Source organism: Echeneis naucrates, chromosome 2 (assembly GCF_900963305.1).
Source record: "Echeneis naucrates chromosome 2, fEcheNa1.1, whole genome shotgun sequence".
Taxonomy (NCBI): domain Eukaryota; kingdom Metazoa; phylum Chordata; class Actinopteri; order Carangiformes; family Echeneidae; genus Echeneis; species Echeneis naucrates.
Window position 1 is genome coordinate 15,007,648 of NC_042512.1, and position 19,401 is coordinate 15,027,048.

The 19,401-nt window shown below is 42.1% G+C and overlaps 1 protein-coding gene across 3 annotated transcripts in view; it reads right to left on the reverse strand.

Annotated features, from left to right (window-relative positions):
* Positions 1-19,401, reverse strand: part of mgat5 (alpha-1,6-mannosylglycoprotein 6-beta-N-acetylglucosaminyltransferase) — a 57,057-nt gene that overhangs the window by 3,034 nt on the left and 34,622 nt on the right. For all 3 annotated transcript variants that reach the window (XM_029516892.1, XM_029516882.1, XM_029516874.1), the window contains 7 exons: positions 17,452-17,585; positions 13,991-14,124; positions 4,534-4,683; positions 1,192-1,338; positions 990-1,106; positions 314-388; positions 10-167 (listed from right to left, as the gene is read on the reverse strand). In XM_029516892.1, the coding sequence (XP_029372752.1) occupies positions 10-167; positions 314-388; positions 990-1,106; positions 1,192-1,338; positions 4,534-4,683; positions 13,991-14,124; positions 17,452-17,585 (915 nt within the window). The remainder of the gene's footprint in view (positions 1-9; positions 168-313; positions 389-989; positions 1,107-1,191; positions 1,339-4,533; positions 4,684-13,990; positions 14,125-17,451; positions 17,586-19,401) is intronic.

Consider the following 19,401-nt stretch of genomic DNA (forward strand, 5'->3'; position numbering starts at 1 on the left):
TGCCCCCACCTGGCCAGGTCTCTGTCCTTGTTGAGGTGTTGGAAGAAGGACGGCTCACAGATGAGCTGCTCCTCCTGACACACCTGCTTACAGGAGCGGCCCGGCTCAGCCAGCTTCACCTGCAGCGCGCTGAGAGGAGGCCACATCACCTGACCGTGGCAGAAGTCCTGGCAACACAACGAGGAGCAGGGAGAGCAACAAAGAGTCATCTTCTCAGCTGTTACAGAGAATTTCTTTCGGTGATACAGTTAATTCATCCTTAAATGATGAAATCAGAACTTGTTTTACAAAATTGAATTCAATAATTAACCACCTGGTTCTCAATGAAGGCGTTGACTCGCTGCAGCATCCCCTCACAGGTGAACTCGTAGGGCAGGTAGGGCTCAATCTGCTCACACACATCAAGCACAGATGTCACACAACCACCACGAGGACATGAAATACGAGTCTGTGTGCGTCACTGACGGTCTCCGCACACTTTGATTTTCAGAGGGAAACTTTTAAATTGAGTGAACCTCAGCGAACATCTACTCTACCAGAGCCTGATCTGCTGCAGCTCGTCACGGATCACAAAGCTTATGAGGCTCCGCCGGCTCATTCAGTGAACGCAGCTGTTGTTCCGACCTGCCCGGCGGAGCACGACACAACACGAGGTCGGCGTCCGGCTATAAATATGCATGGAAGACAAAACAGGATCTCTTTCTGTGCCCCTGTGCTCTCACTCATCCTCTGATTCTGGACAGGCCGAAATGGAATTCCAGTTTAGAAATCGATCAAACAGCTTCATGATGACGATTTCTTTTACTTGATATATTAGAGATCGATCACTCAGCAGTGAAGTTGAGAAAAATGACAAACTATTCACAGGTTCAGATTTGTTCTTGTCCTTGTTTTCACTGACAGTAATCTGAATAGTGGAGTTCAGGCACTAATGAATAATGTAAATGATCATTAGTTGCATTAAGGTGAGAGGCGTTTCTCCTGTTTACCTTCTGGCTGAGGATGGAGCGGATGGCTCTCTCCACCTCGGCTGAGTTGTCGATATCCACCGTCCACACGTGGGGCTGACCGATGTAGACCTCAGCGTACGGATGTTGGGAGGTCAGCTGCACACAGGAAAGGAAACACATTTTTAAAGTCTGATCTGGAGCCAAAGAGTCTGCAGCAAAAGGATTTCCTTCCTCCTCCCACCTCTCTCAGGGTCGGCTTGCCCTTGAAGAAGTCGGTGTTCTTGCTGCTCTTCGGTGGGTTGAATTTGGGGTTGAGGAAGGCACAGCCGTTGGCGATGGCCTCAAGGGGAGCAGGACCCTCGTAGGGGAAAGACAGACCCACAAACAGCTGCAGCAGAGAGGAAAATATCAAAAACAGCATGATCAATGAATCAGAAAAAAACACTTGATCCAACTGTGAGCCGGATCAGTGACAGCTCTGCCTTCTTCAGGAAGGCGGTAACCTCTCTGCTCCTGAAGAGGGGACAGTTGTAACATTCTCACAGCAGCGTGAGGAACAGGAGGGCCAATCTGGGTTCATGCCCATCATATGAAAGGCCAGAGTCAGTCGGTGACAATGGCTGGTCTGTGTATTTCTGAGCGTCTGATGGCAGAACAATGATTCTCTAACACACACAGCAGTGCGTCTGCACACACTTGAGTCGGACTCATAAAGAAAGAGAGTGTAATTGAAAACCCGGATCTGAAGATTCAAGTGCTGCTGCAGCTTCAGCCCTGACTGACCTTTGCCAGCAGATGGCAGCAAAACACAATTCTTCTTCTGCTAGTCTGAGTGTCTGCGCATGCAAGAGCTCCTTCAATGCTGAGAAACAGTTGACCACTATTTATAGGAGGGAGGAGAGGAGGGGGTGAAGAGAGAAGGCATGAGAACCAAAATACACCAACGGACTCAGAGTGAAGCCTGCGACTCTTCAGAAATAAATAACTTTCCCTGAAAGCTTCTGATCAGTGAGCATTAAGGAAGTGATAAATATTCATGTTCATGAACAATGCTGAGTGTTGTGCATCAAGGACATGCTGCTTTTAAGAGCCAGGCCTGTTGTTCTATTGATCTGTGCTTCTGGAGCGTAAATATAGATCCTCATTCTTACCCACAGCAAGTGCAATAACACCCAGGAGGAACTAGACCATGTCCATTAAATGTAGCAGACCACAATTATTCAGGATCAACACATATTTTAAAACAGTGCTCCAAGTAATTCTCCTTCCAGTAAGTATAACCTGTCATGCTGCATCAACGATGATAAAACAGGGAGCGCTGAGACTGAGTCTTCTCTCTGATTAAAGGAACTAAAATGATGAACCAGGGTTGTTTCTGTGAAACAGCAGCATTCTTGAAGTGAACTGCCTCTGACAGTCCTCCACATTATCTGGCTCAGGGGAGGAGAAAAAAAAAAAAAAAAAAAAAAGCAACCCAACTAATATACATAAAGCTAAAGTATCGTTACACAACTCCTGTTTCCAGCTGTGCAGAATATCATGATTATAATGAAGAATTAACGGGATTATTTTGTCCTTACATGGAATTATATGGATGAATACAGGATGCACAGTAGTAGTTGTGTGGATGAGAGAAAAAGGGGAACACATGGAAAGCAAAATAGGGGCAGCAGAGAAAGCAGACAGCAATTAGCCGAAGAGGATTAGACAGACGTGTGATGAAAGAGAGGCCAAGTCAGAGAATTTAAAACCTTTGACTGTCAACTGGCAACGTGACGCACAAAATCTCAGCTACACTGATGTCTTGATCCCAGTCACTGGTCCCCTGATGCAGGGAATTTCATGACGTTTGCTGTGAACGGCAACGTGTTAGTCTTCAGTGGAGTATGTTCACAGGCCACTGTGGTGTCCATAGTTAGACCCCGGAGGCCAATTAGCTCAGACTATTTGTTTTGCAGGTAGCAGTCAAGGTGTTTTTTTCCTTTTAGTCTTTCAACTAGTTTAATGATCTGCTCCATTTCAGAATACACCTTTGATTTTCTCTCTCTTGATGCTCTTGATGTTGGTTTGCCAGTCAAGAACTGACTCATGGCTACTGCAAGGCTCTGAATCTTTCTGAAACACAAAAGGGGTTTAAATCTTTATCCATTTTTTTTCTCCATCTGTCTGACTCATGATCTATGGATTTCTTCCCTGCCCCATCTCGTCTGATGTCTCTCTCTCTCTCTACTCTGCGGGCTGATGGGAAAGCATCTGGTTTCAGACGATCGAGAAATCGATGCTCTCCACCTCATTCCTCTGAAACCAGCAGAGCTAAAGCACGGACTGTCTTTGGCGAACAGCACTAATGATACATTTCACCTTCAGGAGACATTGCGGTCAGGTTTTTGACCCAAGTCTCTCTTTCTATCTAGTTAAAAATAATTGTTTGGCTCAAACATTTTCCTGTCTGTTACAGCTAATCTGATGAGAAAGCTAACCTTTTGGGGATTGTTGGCTTCAGCCTTTTTGCATGTTCTCAGGATGTTTTTTTATGTCCCTTTTCTAATAAAATTAGCGGGCGCACACACATTATTTAAATGCAGGTGAACCAGTTAAGTTAAGAGCCTTTGGCACTTTTTTCACTGCCAGCTGAACCACCTTTCTGATTAGCACCGATGACACAATTGCAGCTCCAGTGGAGAGTGAGCTCTTATTGATTATTCCACTGTGTAAAAAAAAAAAAAAAAAAATCATGCAGAAATTTGCATATTCTGGCCCTGTTGTCATGTAAACAGCAACACTGGAACAACTGAAAGCTTTGAGATGAATCTGTAAAAGACAACAACTCATCTGTTTCTGCCAGTATTTATCTCTAAAGCAGTGTGAACATCGTGCTGCTGACTTCACAGCCATCAAACAAAGCTTACTTTAATGGCTCGGCATACATTCTGCGAATATGCAAAGTGTGACACATGTTCTACGTCGTGACCTCTGCTGCAGTCTCTGTGGCTGAGGCTTTGTCAGAGTGAATGAGAGTGATGAGAGTCGTGAGAGGAACGAACAAGTCATGATGTGAATGGAGAAATGCTGGCGTCAATGAGAGGACTGAGGACAAACCAAAAGAAAATACAGCCTTCAGGATTTTATCTGTTCACATAAAAACTCTTCTTTCCCCCATCAGCCAACGTCTGAGGATCAAATTTCATAAGTCAGGAGCGGATAAGTTTGTTGTAAAGTGTAAAGTGGATGCTACCAATTGCCTGATTTCTTTGTACCGTTCACGATTCAAATGACAGTTTTCAGAATGTTTTGAAAAATGTCTCTCATACAGACAATTTGAAGAGTGATTTTCAAAGCAAGTTTCACAGCCTTGGCAGATAGAGAGCGAAAACAGAGAATGAAACAAAACAAAACAAGGAACGGTGTGCCCTCTGCAGGTTAGCTGGCCCATAGCATTGCTCATTTAAAAATGTCAGGGAGAAGAGTGCGGATGCTACGTCACAGCTTTCATTGCCTTCTAAAAAGCGCGCTGCCTCACCCTATTATCTCCCAACAGGCGTCATAGTTCAATGAGAAGTGCTTTACCGCCACGTGGACTCACCTTGGTCTCTCGGAGGAGGAACTGCAGGTCTCGCCCACTCAGGATGCCGTGGTTCTTCACATAGCTCGGGAGGTGAACGGTGCTGGTGCCGTGCACAGTGCCATGAACCTCCATGTAGCTGTGGATAATGTCGAGGTATTTCTTCTTGTCCTGGAAAAAAAAAACAGGAGGGAGGGGAGAAAAGAGGGCATTCACTTTACTCAGTTGTCATGAGTTGCTGGTTTCTCTGGGAGGGTTAATTTCTCTGCCTTAATTAAAAAGCAATCGCCCTCGACTCTGACTTTAATGTGTTGAAAACCATTTTAGTTTTTTAGGTTAAGCTGGTGTAATCCAGGAAAAAAAAAACCTGGAATGGAACCTAGAATAGCTTTTTTTTGTTTGTTTTTTGAGGACGGATCAGCTCCAATACTTTGTTATGCAGCCAGCTGAACTTTAGCCGGAGCTACCTGTCTGACCACCTGCTCACAATGAAAGATGGAGCTGAAAATAGCCACCTATGAAACGCCTCAGCGCACACAATAGCCTGCTATCATTACGAAAGTGCACATGATCCGTCATGTTCTTGATCAAAGAGACAATTAAGCATTCAAAGATTTCCACTGAACCCACTTCCTTGAGCAAGAGACAGGAGCGAAGGCTTTCATCACACGGGGATGCTGAGCAGATCGAAGGTCAAGAGTGATGCAAGGAGGACGAAATTTAAAGGAGCACTCCGCTAATTTATTAATTCCATGACATAACATCTCTGTGGGAGCACAACAGCTGTATCTGTTGGAAAATAGCTAAAGTGACTGATGGCTATATGCGAGTACGGATAAGGTGATCTGTGCTGGTCCATTTAAGTTAATCGGCCAACAGTTGGCTGGATTGGCCTCTGATGTGTTTTCTCACTGAAGCCACAGAAAATAAGTGATAAGTAATCAGATTGGATGGAAACGGCACTTCCTTAATAAAGGGCTTCTGATGTTCCCCACAATGAGACGTTCACATCAGGTCTTTGATTTTCAAAAACAAGGAAATGACTGTTTCATAATCCAACCACATTTGCACATAAAATATTCCCCAGTGAGATGTCTATCGTTTTCACTTTGTTCTGTACCTGCTCAGGACTGAACCATATGGGAGCAGTGTACAGCACAGATGAGTGCTCTTCAAGCTGAGCCCTTCTGGGAGGCAGTGCAGATCAAAGCTGGTCATTCTCTCCATAATGATGGGATGGCTGAGAGGTGCGTTCAGAGGCCGACATGCACACAGTTATGCACACGAATATACTATCGATTACCGATAGTTTCAACTCTCCTGGGAGCAGCAAAACCTAATTTTCATTAAAATAAAGTGCCTCAGATTTACTCTGAACACCTACACCTGCCTTTGAAGCAGGTCTGCCAGCAGGAAACTTCCTCTGTGTGTGTCTGTGTGTGTCTCTACCTCAGCGCTTCCTTTTGGGGATTAAATTTCAGGTAGCCGCTCGTCAGGGTCCCTGGAGGTCTGGCTATCAGATGCCTCCAGCCAGCCTACTGTAACTAAAGCAGCCTGGTATGTGTGTATTTGTGTGTTTATGTCAATGTGTGTGTTAGATCAAGTCCTAATTAAAAGGTGAAATCACAACCCTGTAATCTTTTCACTCAGGAGAGCTGAGCCAGGATTTTTGTATGAGCAGGGATTTATAAGTGAAGGTTACTGGTAGCCCCCCGCAAACACACACAGACAGACACAGTACCGAAGTAGACACTGATAGAAAGGTAGACTTACATTTAACATGTACATTTTAGTAGGTGTATTTGAGAAATAATAATAAAAAAAAAATGCAGGGAATGATCTCTTTTTTATGAAAATAGACATCTGTATTTGACATACAGACATATCAACATTGTTAAATGTGATGCAGAGGGTAAAAAAAAAACTAAATATAGACCCTGTGAAGATATCTAAGAGCAGAAGGATGTACATGATGTGTGTTTATTGCTTCACTGATTCAGTGTGTGTGTTTGTGTGGAGGAGAAACATACAGTGGGCTGCCACGACCCTCGGAGGCACACAATGCTGCCACACAAAGCTTTACGGTCAGAGGACATCGCTTGTCAGATGCTGGATTCAGTTATGGTCATATTTGAATTCAGGGGACGGTGTTCAACAGGAACAATCTAGAAACCGGCTGGAGGATAAATAAATCTGGAGCACATCCCTGGTAAAGAAAAACAGGAATATAGACGTGGAACAACACGCAAGAGAAGCGTGTTTCAAAGGTGCATTGTGGCTTTTCTCTGCTTTTCATTCTTGTAATGATATTATGTCAACTTGGATTCATAATCCTGTCTCAGCTGTCAGCATACTGTGAAGCAGAAGCAAATTACGATTTTCTAGCCCCGACAGTCGTGAAGACTGATGGCATGACAGGACACTCTACCCCTCTGTGTCCTCGTGTGGCCAATGGGGATTTCAGTGCCATGTGTAGATTCATCTATCGTAGATGTGGATGTACATGTCTGCGGTCTGAATCCAGGAAGCAGATAGATTGCAGCAGCGCTGTACAGGAGCACATACTTGGGGAGTTATAAAATAACTGCTTCAGCTTGTGAGATTGATTGAAGCAGGAGAGAAGGAGGAGGAGCAAGAGCTGAGTTTTATGACCTTGTAAATCAGAGGGAATTTGTAAACTCTGGCTCAGAAAGGAAAGAGGAGAGGCAGCAGCTGCTTTCTGCTTGCAGAGGGGAGAGTTGAGGGATGAGTGTCAGGGGAAGAAAGCTTACTGGATGAAAGACACCTCTAAGATACACCGCAAAGCTATAAAGGGAAAACTGGCTTAGGGAGACAATTGATGCCACTGATCTGCTTTTTTGACTGCTAGCATTACTCCATTTTATAAATGAGAAATGGGAATAGCAATCCAATAAACTTAATATTAAATTAATGAAAGCTTTCACATTTAATTTTTCTAAATTGTCTATTAACTTCTGTGAGCATCTGTGGACTTGCAGGAGTAATTTTTACCAAGATGGCTCAGCGCATTGCAAAAGAAAGTTAATGTCCAGCCTTCATTACGATTTCCCTTCTTTTTTCAACATCACTTCCATTTCCAAACAACAGTCACAACTAAAATGTCGCCATACTTGAGCAATGCTCCCTTTGCCTGACCCAATTAGTCCCTGTCTCAATATCAGCCTTTCTGTACTGCACACCCCCCACCAGCTCCTACACCCAGGACTGATCCTGACTCTTCTCCCATCTTTGTTTTGGCCTATACTTAATGAAGATGCTGCACATCATCTAGTCTCAGTATTTGTATTTCCAAAGTGCACATTTAGCTTTTCCAGGATGATAACATTCCAGTTACCTCCTCCATAAACTACTGTCCAAACAAATGCATGAGCCAGTTATTCCTTGTGAATTTCCTCTGGGAATTTTAAGTGGCTGTCATGGAAGCTGTGGGTAAATGGGACTCAAACTTCGTGTTTGAGTTTACGGCACATTTTTCCCCTTTCATGATGAAACTTTTCCTCCATATAGATGGTCCTATAGGGACTGAGCTCCAGGGCTGAGTACAGATTTTGATGTTTCAGCTCTTTATTGTGTCAGGTAGCTGCATCCAGACACTGGGGATGGAGCAGATTATTTCTTAGCACATTTCAAACTAAACTCCACTCCTCCCTGCAGAGAGACACTGTATTTGACACATATACTGTACATTTTTATTATTCAAAAATTTCAGGCTCTGGGGGGTGGGGGAGTAAAAAAAAACAAAAAAAAAAAACAAAACATGCATGCATGGACGGATGCTTTGGAATCGCCTGGTTCCCCGCAGTGATTAGTCATAAATTGTAAGAAGCAAATAGACAAACTCTGTGTCCCCAGGCTAATGTGACATTATTAAAGTCCTCTGACAACACCATGAAGCTCACAAACAGCAACAGAACTCAAATCATTCCTTTTAACAAAGCTTTATTTTCATCCTATTAAATTGAGTCTTCTACAGAGAGGAGCTACAGCACTATAGTCAATCATTGCCATCTATGGACAGATTGACTGTGGTCTCACAAACTGAATGTTTGAACTTTGTTTTCAAAGCTGAAGAGAACAAAAAACTGATTTGTGTTTAGTGAATTCAAATGGATTGTGTGTGTGGAGGTCACAGGGTTCTTACTTTCTTACATGCAGAGCCCATTATACCAATGTCTTTGCGATGATGACATAACCGTGAGTCAGATAATTGCACTAGCTCATCTCAAGGATAGTGATTTGCACAAGGGCACTTTAGCAATGTTAATCATCTATCAGTGCTATCAGTGCTCCTGCTCCTGCAGTGTGACCTTCTGTCCCTGTTGTGTGTGTGTGAATGGTTCAAACTCTCCCGACAGTGGCTTCATCTCCACGAGCCGCAGAGGTCACACAGCTGCAGACAAGACTACCGAGACTAACAAACAAATTTATGGCACATATTCATTTAAATGATCGTCTTAATGGATGAAGTGTCAAACCCAACAGACACTTTGATATCCCCAGGGGAACATAGGAGGTGAAATGGTATCCAGAAGAGCTGACAGTGCAGTCTGGGGGTGTTATTTACTTCAGTGCTCTGACACACCCCATTTGACGTTACAGTCTATAAGCTGGTGGAGCTTGGTGGCCACTCAGAGCATGTAATTGTCAGATAGTGGAGAAAGCTGTGTGTAATTATAGACCAGTTTTGGTCCTCTGTATGTGTAAAGTACATAATCGTCCGAGGGTAAAAGGCTGAGCACATATGTCGGAAGCCACTGAGCAAAAATCCGGCACCAGCAGAATAAAAGTGCACACAGAGGCTGTGATCTTCCTGTCTGTCCTGAGGCAGTGAAACACCTGTAACATCACATGCTTCACTGGGTGCAGGCTTTGCTCCTTGTATACAGAAGCTAACGGCACCAAGGGGAATCCTAGCACTATTTCCATACCTTCAAACAACCAGCATTTGCTGAGCAAAACACGTGGGCCCATATTATCTAAAGCTCACTTATCACAAAGTTTATTGTTGCCTTGGCCGCTGTTGTGTGAACAGAGCTAATTACCTGTTTTATTACAGGATTAATGCTGCTCTGTTGAAGCTTTCTCATCTTTTTTTTTTACTGTTATTTTTCAGCTATTCCCTTACATTCCCCGTCTTCCCCTCATAAATCTGGATATGCCATTTATATGGAAGAAAACTCAATGATCATTCACAGAGGCAGTAAATCTGCTGCTGTTCTTTCCTCTTCCCCCAATAAAGTCAAAGCACAAGATGGCAATTTCAGGGCAAGGCAAGGTCACTGTGGTCCAGTCAACTCGAGTATTCATCACAGTAAATTCAATCTTAAATGGAGAAAGGCAACGCAGTAACAGTGTTTTTATGCATTGCTTCTCTGATTTCATCTACTTTAAGTGATTACATTTCAACTGACACTTAAAATTGGGGCTGCTCAATGAATCAAAATTTAATTAAAACTGCACAATGTTCTGCATAGTTAGCATCATTAGCATTCTGGTGCTGCTGATGGACATCACCCCTCCTCCTGTTTCTAGTAATTTCAATAAAAACCTTTAGTTGCCATATTGTTATTCTTTTGATTATGATCCAGCTCTACTTCAAATTCTTTCAGGAGTCACACGTTCAACCTTGAAAACACAAGACTAAAGTCTCACAACTTCCATCATTCATGCGCACAAATTACTTCAAGGGCTTTATTTCAAGGATTTAAGGGAACCACCAACAGCCATTCATCACTGACACATAGCTAAAATTTCATCTGTTTTCAGTGTTAATAGATCCTTCTGTGCTACGAGATGAGCTTCTTTCAATTTTTCAAAAATTACAGTTTCTATTGTAAATTTCAAGTAGGTGGAAAATGCTGCCTCTTCAATTGTGATAACAGCATAATATTAACCCCATAGATCTGAGCTGCAGCCAATAGGGCCTTCTGTCCTTTTCATTAAAATATCTGACAGAAGAAGTTGAATAAATAACTACAGCAACATTTCCCACTCCAGCCCAGCCATCCTTCCTTAAATGTCAAATTCAAGTTTCTACTCAGGCACTCGTGCACAAGAGATGTTTCACCAGGTCAGATTAGAGTAAACTGAAGAAGGCTTAATGTTCAACTCTGCTCAGTTATCCATCAAGGCAGTGCACTGAAGCACATTTTTGTTGATTTATGAGCCTGCAAGGGTAAGATTATCGGATTGCTTCCCCGACTACTATCCATATTCCGGCTCCATGAGTGTGTGTGTATGTGTGGCTCTGATGACTCGGTGTGTGATTTGTCTTTTTTCATCATGTCCTCTGATCTGCTGCCAAGGGGCCTGCAGCTCTCCCTCTCTGTACATCCTACTCATTCTCACCTTTCTCCCTGCCCGCTCCTGCCTCATCAAACACCATTCTTGCACACTGAGCTCACACTGTTAAAGGAGGGACTTGGACTGATTCCATCACCATGTGGCTGGTAACGAGTCCAGGTAAAAGCCTCCGTACATTCATGGATTCTTTTGATCATAATGTTAGAAAGGACACTCAGACGAAAAGATTCACAAGTCGAAAACAGAAATTTTACGAAACATTTGACAGTAATAGAAAGAAAAGGTAGTCACTAAGACAGCTTCTTCTCACCACCTTTTCACATCTCCAACTGAGTTGCTATGGAAACAGCTCCCTAAGAGGTGGTCTGGCAATTTTATTTTGGTTTTCACCATCTAGCCTTCACTGCCTCCCCAACTAGAAAATAACAAACACCACCCTCGTTCTTAAATTCTTGGACTCCAACTCATCCTTCAACAGGATTACTGTTGTCTCACAGACAGAAAATATGATCAAATGTGGCTTTTGTTGTGACAGAGCTCACACAATAAAAAGATATGTAGGAACATGGCTTTAGCTTCTGATTTCTTCAGTTTTGCGTTAGTAAGCTTTGTTACATGAGGTACAGGAGTAGTCAGAACTTCCAGAAAAAAAAAAAAAACCCAAAAAGCATCTGATCAGTGTTAATTAGTTGTGTATTTTTTCATTACACCATTTCAGCCAGACAAACCTTATTTTTGATGATATAGGTTGGCTCTGTTGACATTAACAGCCATGTGTCTACTCCAGAGAAGCTTAATTCTGTTTAGTTAAAAAAATAGCATCAACATTTTCCATTAACTAAACAGCAGCAAAACACCCCAAAGCTCTGTAAAATGTTCTCTTGGCAAAGGTAATTGTTTTGTGTTTATGAGAAATTCACTCAGCACACTACAAGGCACCTGGTGTGTATCACCTTTACCTTCCACTTTTGTGACTTCCAGTCACACAGGTGTTTGTAAAAATGCAGAAAATAAACATGCTGAGAGGAATGAGAACAGAATGTTTGTGTGATGACTCAGTCTGCTTCGTGGCTTAGTTCACATCGTACACCTGTTTGACAAGTGTGATCTGAATAAATGTCCATATTACTCAGATGGAGAAAGTCTTTCATTAGGCTGCATTTTACAGGAAGACTTAATTTTTATGAGCCACATTAACCTTTCAAAACTAAAGGCATCATCTGGCAAAACAATATGTCTGTAACTCTGTTACTCTGCATTTGTGTACTCAAATGTGTTGGTTGTTGCTAATACTTTCCAGTTTATTATCGAATTTGTAAATATTTGCATCTACCAAAAAACTAAGTTGATGCCAATAATGTTGAGCCTAAGGTCATGCTGGATTTTATAGGAGACAAAGCATCTGGACTCAATATTTTGCTTTTTACCAGACCTCTATTTCCACATTAACGAAAGACTACACCTTCAACAAGTCTTTAGATAATTAATCTCATAGCCGGAGTATAATCCATTGTGAATTTTACCTTTGTGCGAGAAAACATTTTCTCAGAGTGAGCCACGCTTTCTATTTCAAACAGCAGGTATAACTCTTTGAAATTAAACCTCTCAAGTGTGGAGAAATAGATCGAAGGGCAGTGTGACTAAAAAGGAAGAGGGAGGGAACCAGAGTGAGGCAGGCAGCTTGTTATCCCCCTGGCCCGAAATGGCCCTTTAATTAAAAGCAAGAGGTAATGAACACCCCTGGGAGTCTGATTTGCAGCTAATGCAGCTTGCTGCAAGTTGATGGGATACGCAGTCTGGCCTTTAAAAGCTTGACTGAACAGCACACTACTGACTCAAGAAATCGCACGCCGCAGCAGCACAGCTACTCCGTCAGGATTAAAACACTCACGAGGGATTCAGAGCCTTATAGTAAGGCTTTGCAGTTCAAACTGTAAACGTGGTGTTAACGAATAACTTCTAGGTTAGGTGAGTTAAGACTTTGTCAATATTGTTCAAGTTGAATTTTAACTGACAAAACTCTTCACTCCCTGGTGCTAGCTCACTTTATTGCAGGGAGGAGTTCACACTCGGAGCTGCAGACACAAAAAGGAGTGGGTGCTTCTGCTGCTGCAGATGGGACATAAGTGTCTGGAGCAGAAGCACTGACACATTATGTTTATTTGTTGACACAAAGGCCCGTTTTGTTCTTGCTGGTGCAAGACTCAAAAAAGTAACTACATCAGCCTTTCTCTGATGAGCTCTGTCAGAAATTACATGTGAGGAAAAGGTCCTCAGCACCAAAAGAACACCATACATATAGCATCTACCAGAGCAATGAGCAGGAGAGACCCTCCTTCTACTTCTTTGTTGCATGTCTTTGTGTGCAAAAGGTCAATAGTCAAAAACAATGACAAAAATACAACTATATTCAGGATTATAGATTAGGTCAAACCTCAAGTGGCTGACGGGACACTAAGTAAGTAAGTCACTTTTCACTGAATGTTATTTTAGAATACAGCTAAAGTCATGTGAAGTGAAAACAATTGAAGTTTGTAAATTTTTATCACCACTGCACCGAGTTACTCTGTCAGACATCCAAAGGGAGTCATCGCGCAACCTGATATGCAATATATATGGTGTCAGCAGAAAGTTCATTAAGGCGCGGGCAGTGATCCAACCATTCACAGCACACAAAACAACATGCAAAACTTTCCAAGTCTCTCAGTCGTTTTTGTCTCGGATACAGTAATCCCCTGGTCTCTGTGCCGCAGAGCGAGCATGCATTTGAATATATTAAAAACTCTGCGGGGAAAGTGATAAGCTGAATTTGAGCTGCTAAACTAGACTATTATTGAGTTTCAAGTGAAACTTTTACCCAAGGTTGTTCCAAAAGTTCCACTGCAAAGCTCTCAGAGGTCTGAAAAAGGGTTATCCTCGGTGAGCTGGTGTGAAGTGAATTCTGAAGTTAAATGTTTACATTTATGTCAAAAAATAAAATAAAATAAATACAAGTCTAAAGGGATGTATTAAGGATATTGATGTAGAGGTCATGAGTGCCTTTCCTACAAAGAAGAAGCTTATACATACACCCATGTGTCATAATGAAAATGAAGTCTGAAAAAATACCGTCGTGAGATGTGGAGGGTCTTGAGTGTGTGTCGGATTGCAGTACCTTCCAGAAGTTGTCGACTTTGCCGTATACCAGTGACTGGTTCTGTCTCTTAATATCATCGATGTGCTTGATGTCGCTGGCGTTGAGGTGCTGCTCCACAACGAAGCCCAGGAAACTGTTGTCTGGGGTGTGAGCTATAAGAGACATACATGCAAATACACAATCATAATATACACACACATTTACATGATGGCTCAATTGGACGAGTGTGTATCATTCAGCCTTTGTCCTAACTGCATCACTTAGGAAAAATAAATACCTTAAATAACATTACAATGTAGTTGCTCCTTTATAAATATTTTCTTTTTAAAGTCATTTATGGAATAGGGGAAAGCTTTGGTGCAGAATCAGACCTTGGCGTCGGAACTGAGGATTAAATCTGTTGAACGAGGTGAGGAGTGAGATCAGGTAGTGCTGCACTGACTGCATACTAAGCAACCTGCGTTTTTGCTGATACTAAGGTTGCAATGTGCTTTGTTTGTGTGAATTCTGAAAAGTACAGAGATTCATCCCAGAGAGAAAGAGGCACAGCTGCACAATACAAGTTGACAACCACTCTGGGTTTTTGTTTCCTCTGTTCCTTATTGACCAGTAATAGCTGACCACTGTGGGAACCATGAGATGATGAGGTCAAGTGTGGAGCCCGGAGCTGGCAGTGCTTTCCTTCACTGCCATCTGCCTTGTAAAACAAATATGAGAATTTAAGAAGGAATGTGGACAGAAAAGACTACATAAATCTGATAATATTATCAAAAAGGGAAAAGAAATTAGAAGCTGGCAGACCTCACGATGACCCCTCTAAGTGAACGACATGGGGAGAGAGGGAGGGCTTTCTCTGCACAGTTGTGGTTTGTGTTGGAAGCCCAGGGGAGCAACTGTGGTCGGACCTCGCTTTTTACCACAACCCACTCACATCCAGAAGCAAATTCAGATCAGTGAATTGAGGGAGGTTGGATTTGCTTCATTATAGTAGATAAAAAATATAATGAGATGAACTGTGCAAAGAACCTTGACACCACAGCTGCAACTTCAGGCTTCTGCACGCACATTTAAACAAGTCAGACACAGCAACAGCAAATATCCTCTGGATTATTAACACCTCCTCCACAAGGAAGAACCGTGATGTTTAACTTCTGACGACAGAGAAATAGCTGCTGTTCAACCATGTTGAAGGAGCTTCACAGACAAGGTTAAAGTGTGTTCGTCAAGTCGGGGAAAATACCAACTTCCAGGCAACTCCCTGACAAAGTATATCTAAATCTCATCCCTGTTTTTCACTTGACAGCTGTACAAGCAGAGAGAAACCTTTCAGTCACTGCTGAGCACTTGTATAACCCTGACTTCTAGCGCTTAATAATTAACATGTCCGATTAGCTTTGTATTAAGTGCAATGGAGTTATATCTTCTCATTAAAGTTGCAGCGAGGAAGCAAATCAAAGCAGACCATTGTTTTGCAAAACATTTTTCTGATCTAATGGAACACCTCTAATCCATAAAACTGTGACGTAACAGGGGGCAGACAGACAGTTCTGTGGAAAGCACTGCTAACGTTGCCCATTTCATTTTCAACTGTTGTTATAAAGTGCCTGTATGAAAATGTATATTTGTTGTGCTAGAGAAACAAAGTCCAAGTCCACAACAACCATCTATTGATTCAACACAGATAAAAATACTAAAAGCCTTCAGCGGGTGGGCGTGCTTACCCCCTTATCAATCACAGCTTTCCAGACACTATCAACCTGGCAGATCTGAGTCAATAATGCTGTTGGCAGCGCTTCAAAGATAAATATTATTCACTGCTATGTTTGACCTCTTATCGGTTTTAATCAGTTTCATTGTGGATTAAATATCCAGCTGTAGGGATACAGAAAGAGAAATGCTTTGTTATTTTCATAATTCATAGCCGATACTGAAAAGTCATTTGTAACATAGTTGTTTTTATGGTAATGAATTTTATACTTAATAATTTTGACTGAAAGGACTTCAGTCTCTCCTCTGACCGACAGGAAAGGTTAACACCATTACATTTTCGTTCTCTTGTCTATAAATGGCTTCTGCAGGGAAACAGAGCCAACTAAACTAAGACACACAGCTCATTCAAACACAAATTGCACACCAGAAAACACTCGCTGCTATCCTGGCGCTAGATTAATGAGGTCAATTTGGCCTTGTCTTGTCTTATTGGCCCTAGGCCACACACTTGTAATTCCCCCACCAATGATTTATGAAGGACTGCCTAATCTTAACAAACAAACCAAACCAAATGGAGGAAAAATGAGCAGTATCTGATTTGACCATTGCTACATCTATTTTAAAATTATGAGGTAAAACACAAATATAGCATTTTATAGGATTTATTGAAGTAAAGAGTAAGTTCAAATTGCATTTAGTGTCCAAAAAGATCATGGCCTTGAAGTATTAACTGCACCCAATGTAAATCCAAAGGGAGAGGAACACCTGGCAAAAATACACACAAATATTATATTGTGTGGGGGCTGATAACAATGAAGAACCTCAGATGGCATCCCTAAATTTCTTGCTGTAACATGCTGTTTGCAATGCATGCTGCACACATTTTCTTTTGCCTTTGGGCAAGTTGTCATGCATCACAACGCAGGGGGGTCTCGTCTCTCGTGCCTGGAATGATGCCATGCTATGGTTTTAGCACTTAGCAAAACCACTGTGCACTTGTTTTACCAGCAAGATCATCTGGCCTAGAAACTCTTAACTGGATTTTCTGCATGAGAAAGACAAACACCTTTCAGAGGACAAAGAAGCTATTCAGGTGCAGTGGTGCTCTGGATAGCTGCAGGCCTCACCGCACAAGCAGGGACCATAGGAGTAACATTTCGCTTTCTCTTAGCTATGGGGAAAAGGTCAATACCCCAGGGGGAGAATGCTGGCTCCCCTCTACTGCACAGATGCCACTCATCCACCACAGCAAATCTGCTTGACTCCAGTTACAAAGTGATCTCACAGTAGGAGTCGTGCACACACAAGGAGAAATAAAACCCTGACGTCCTACATTCATAATCGCAGCAAAATGGAGAGCTGAGCGCTTGACCTCTTACATTTCCTTTAATCTGTCTGATGATATTCCATTAGCCTGTCACCACAGCGGATTTTATGCCCCTTTCGCAAAATCTCGTTGACTGAAAGAAATCTAACTTTGGACAGAGGAAACACCCAAGTGAACATGAACTTATAGTAACAAGAGTGGAGGATGGACGTTTTTAGACGTATAACGATCTTTTTCCTCCAACAGTTAGTTCACTCAGATGATGTTTAAACCAGCTAAACTGGATGGAAGATGGTTTTCATCGCCATCAGTGCCTCTACCTACAGACCACAACCACACCAGATTCCTTGTTTTTTCCCTTTAAACTACTAATTATTTAGTTGTAGCTGACAGAAGCACCACTGATCAGAATGTAGTGTATCGTGACATTGTGCTAACTTACGAAACATGGTGTTGAACTGCTGTGGGTTGAGGTTCCACTTCCCCCATGGCGTCTTGTGGCCCTTGGACTGGGCATAGTGGGCATGATTGAATTCTGGTTCTGTCCCGAATGAATCCAGCACCCGCAACATGCACCTGCAGCACAGAAAAGACAGACAGCCTTAATACTGCAGAGAGGTATAGATGATCATGTGCTTCAGTTAAGATTGCCCTCACTGGTGTAAAAATCAATGAGACAGAGAAATGCTATCATAAATCATCTCTACACAAAGAGAGCCAATGTTATTATAATATGTGATAGAAGATGCACATAATGAGTAAAAGGCACAGGATCCCCTAACTATAATCTGCGGAGAAATAAGCAAGAAGGTTATTCCATTTATAAACATTTAAAACATGCAAATAAGCCTGAAGACCTGGAAAATTAACTGTAGACTGTGATGTAAAGCTTAGCTTAGCTATAACGACAGAAAGCAGCTAACTTTTTTTTTTTTTTTTCCTGAATGTAACAGCCCCATATGATTTTTAGAGGTGTTTTAATGATGCAAAAAATGTTTAGTTGTGTTGATTTGTCCAACCAAGCTTTGGTGGTGTTCGACTACATCTGGAAATGGTTGTTATGCAGTGCTTTGGTTCCGTTATCATCCTGTTTAAAATAAGATGATTCAGGAAACATGTTTGCTACAGTTCATATGTGGAAATAATCAGTTTTTCTTTAGAATTTGAAAGTTGCTAAGTGGGACCAAGACTAGGGTCTTTGCATCTGAACAGTATAAGTCATGTGACCAAGCCAGTCCAGAGGGCCACTGTGTCGCTCTTAAGATCGTTTACCATGCGCATCCTGGGGGGGGAAAAAAAAAAACAAACAAACAAAACTCTGGAATCAGTGTCCTTTCTCCCTTTTTCCCACTGACTTTAAATGTTTGTCATGTGAACTCATGTGGGAAGAAACAAACAAACAGACCAAAAAAAAAAAATGACGACACAGTTAAGAAATGATGAAAATGTGTATTAAGTTTGTGATATTAACGTTACAGACAGGAATTGTGAATTCATTACTACGTCTGAAAGTGCTATTGTCAGACAGAGTTGTTGAAAAGGCTGCCCTGTGAGAGGTACGAGACTGTGAATGAACATCATGTCTAACTGAAAGGTCACTGTGCAGCATTAATTAGACCACAAGCAGGCCAGTGGATGGTGTGTACTCAAAGAACCACACACTGACCTTTAATTCCATGCTCTGCAATCACATTGTTACTCACTTCTGTTTCCCAGATGCTGCTCTGATCGTGTTTGTTCTGATCTGTTTATGGCCATCTTCAACTTTTGATTACAAAAACAGAAAGAAGAGAAAAAAACCTTTCTATCTGAGGCTAAATCTAGCTCTCCCTACGAAGCTATTCGTCATGTTTGTGTCACTGTTTCTCCTGCAAACATATCGTCTCCTTGACAGACTGTTCGAGCTGTGACAAAATCCTGAAAGGATGAGGCAGTTTTTTGTGTGTATCTTTTTTAAAAATAGAATTTCCTTGGGTGGGTAAATAAAGTTAAGAGATTCCCCACTTAGTGTCACGGTAAAATAATCAGAATTAATCATTGTGATGGGAGGAGGCCAGTAGTAAACAAACACCAAGCATATACACAAACTGAGCCTCACAGACGTGCACCTGAACGATCCCCTCTCTCTCAGTGAATGTCTCCCAGCTCAGGCATATGCTGTGCAGCTGGCTGTGTGAATTGTCAAAGGCCCTGAGAGAGCAGTGAGCTCAAAAACACACTCACCAAGAAGAAACTCTCAGCTGAGAGCAGGACAACAACAACACACCCACATGCTAACACCGCTTGCTCTGGGGAAAAAAAAAAAAAAACACCCGTTGTCGATCTCCGGCATCACTGCATAGCAATTCTCCAGTTATAACTTAGTACTGTAGCTAAGGTCATGTGAGTTTCA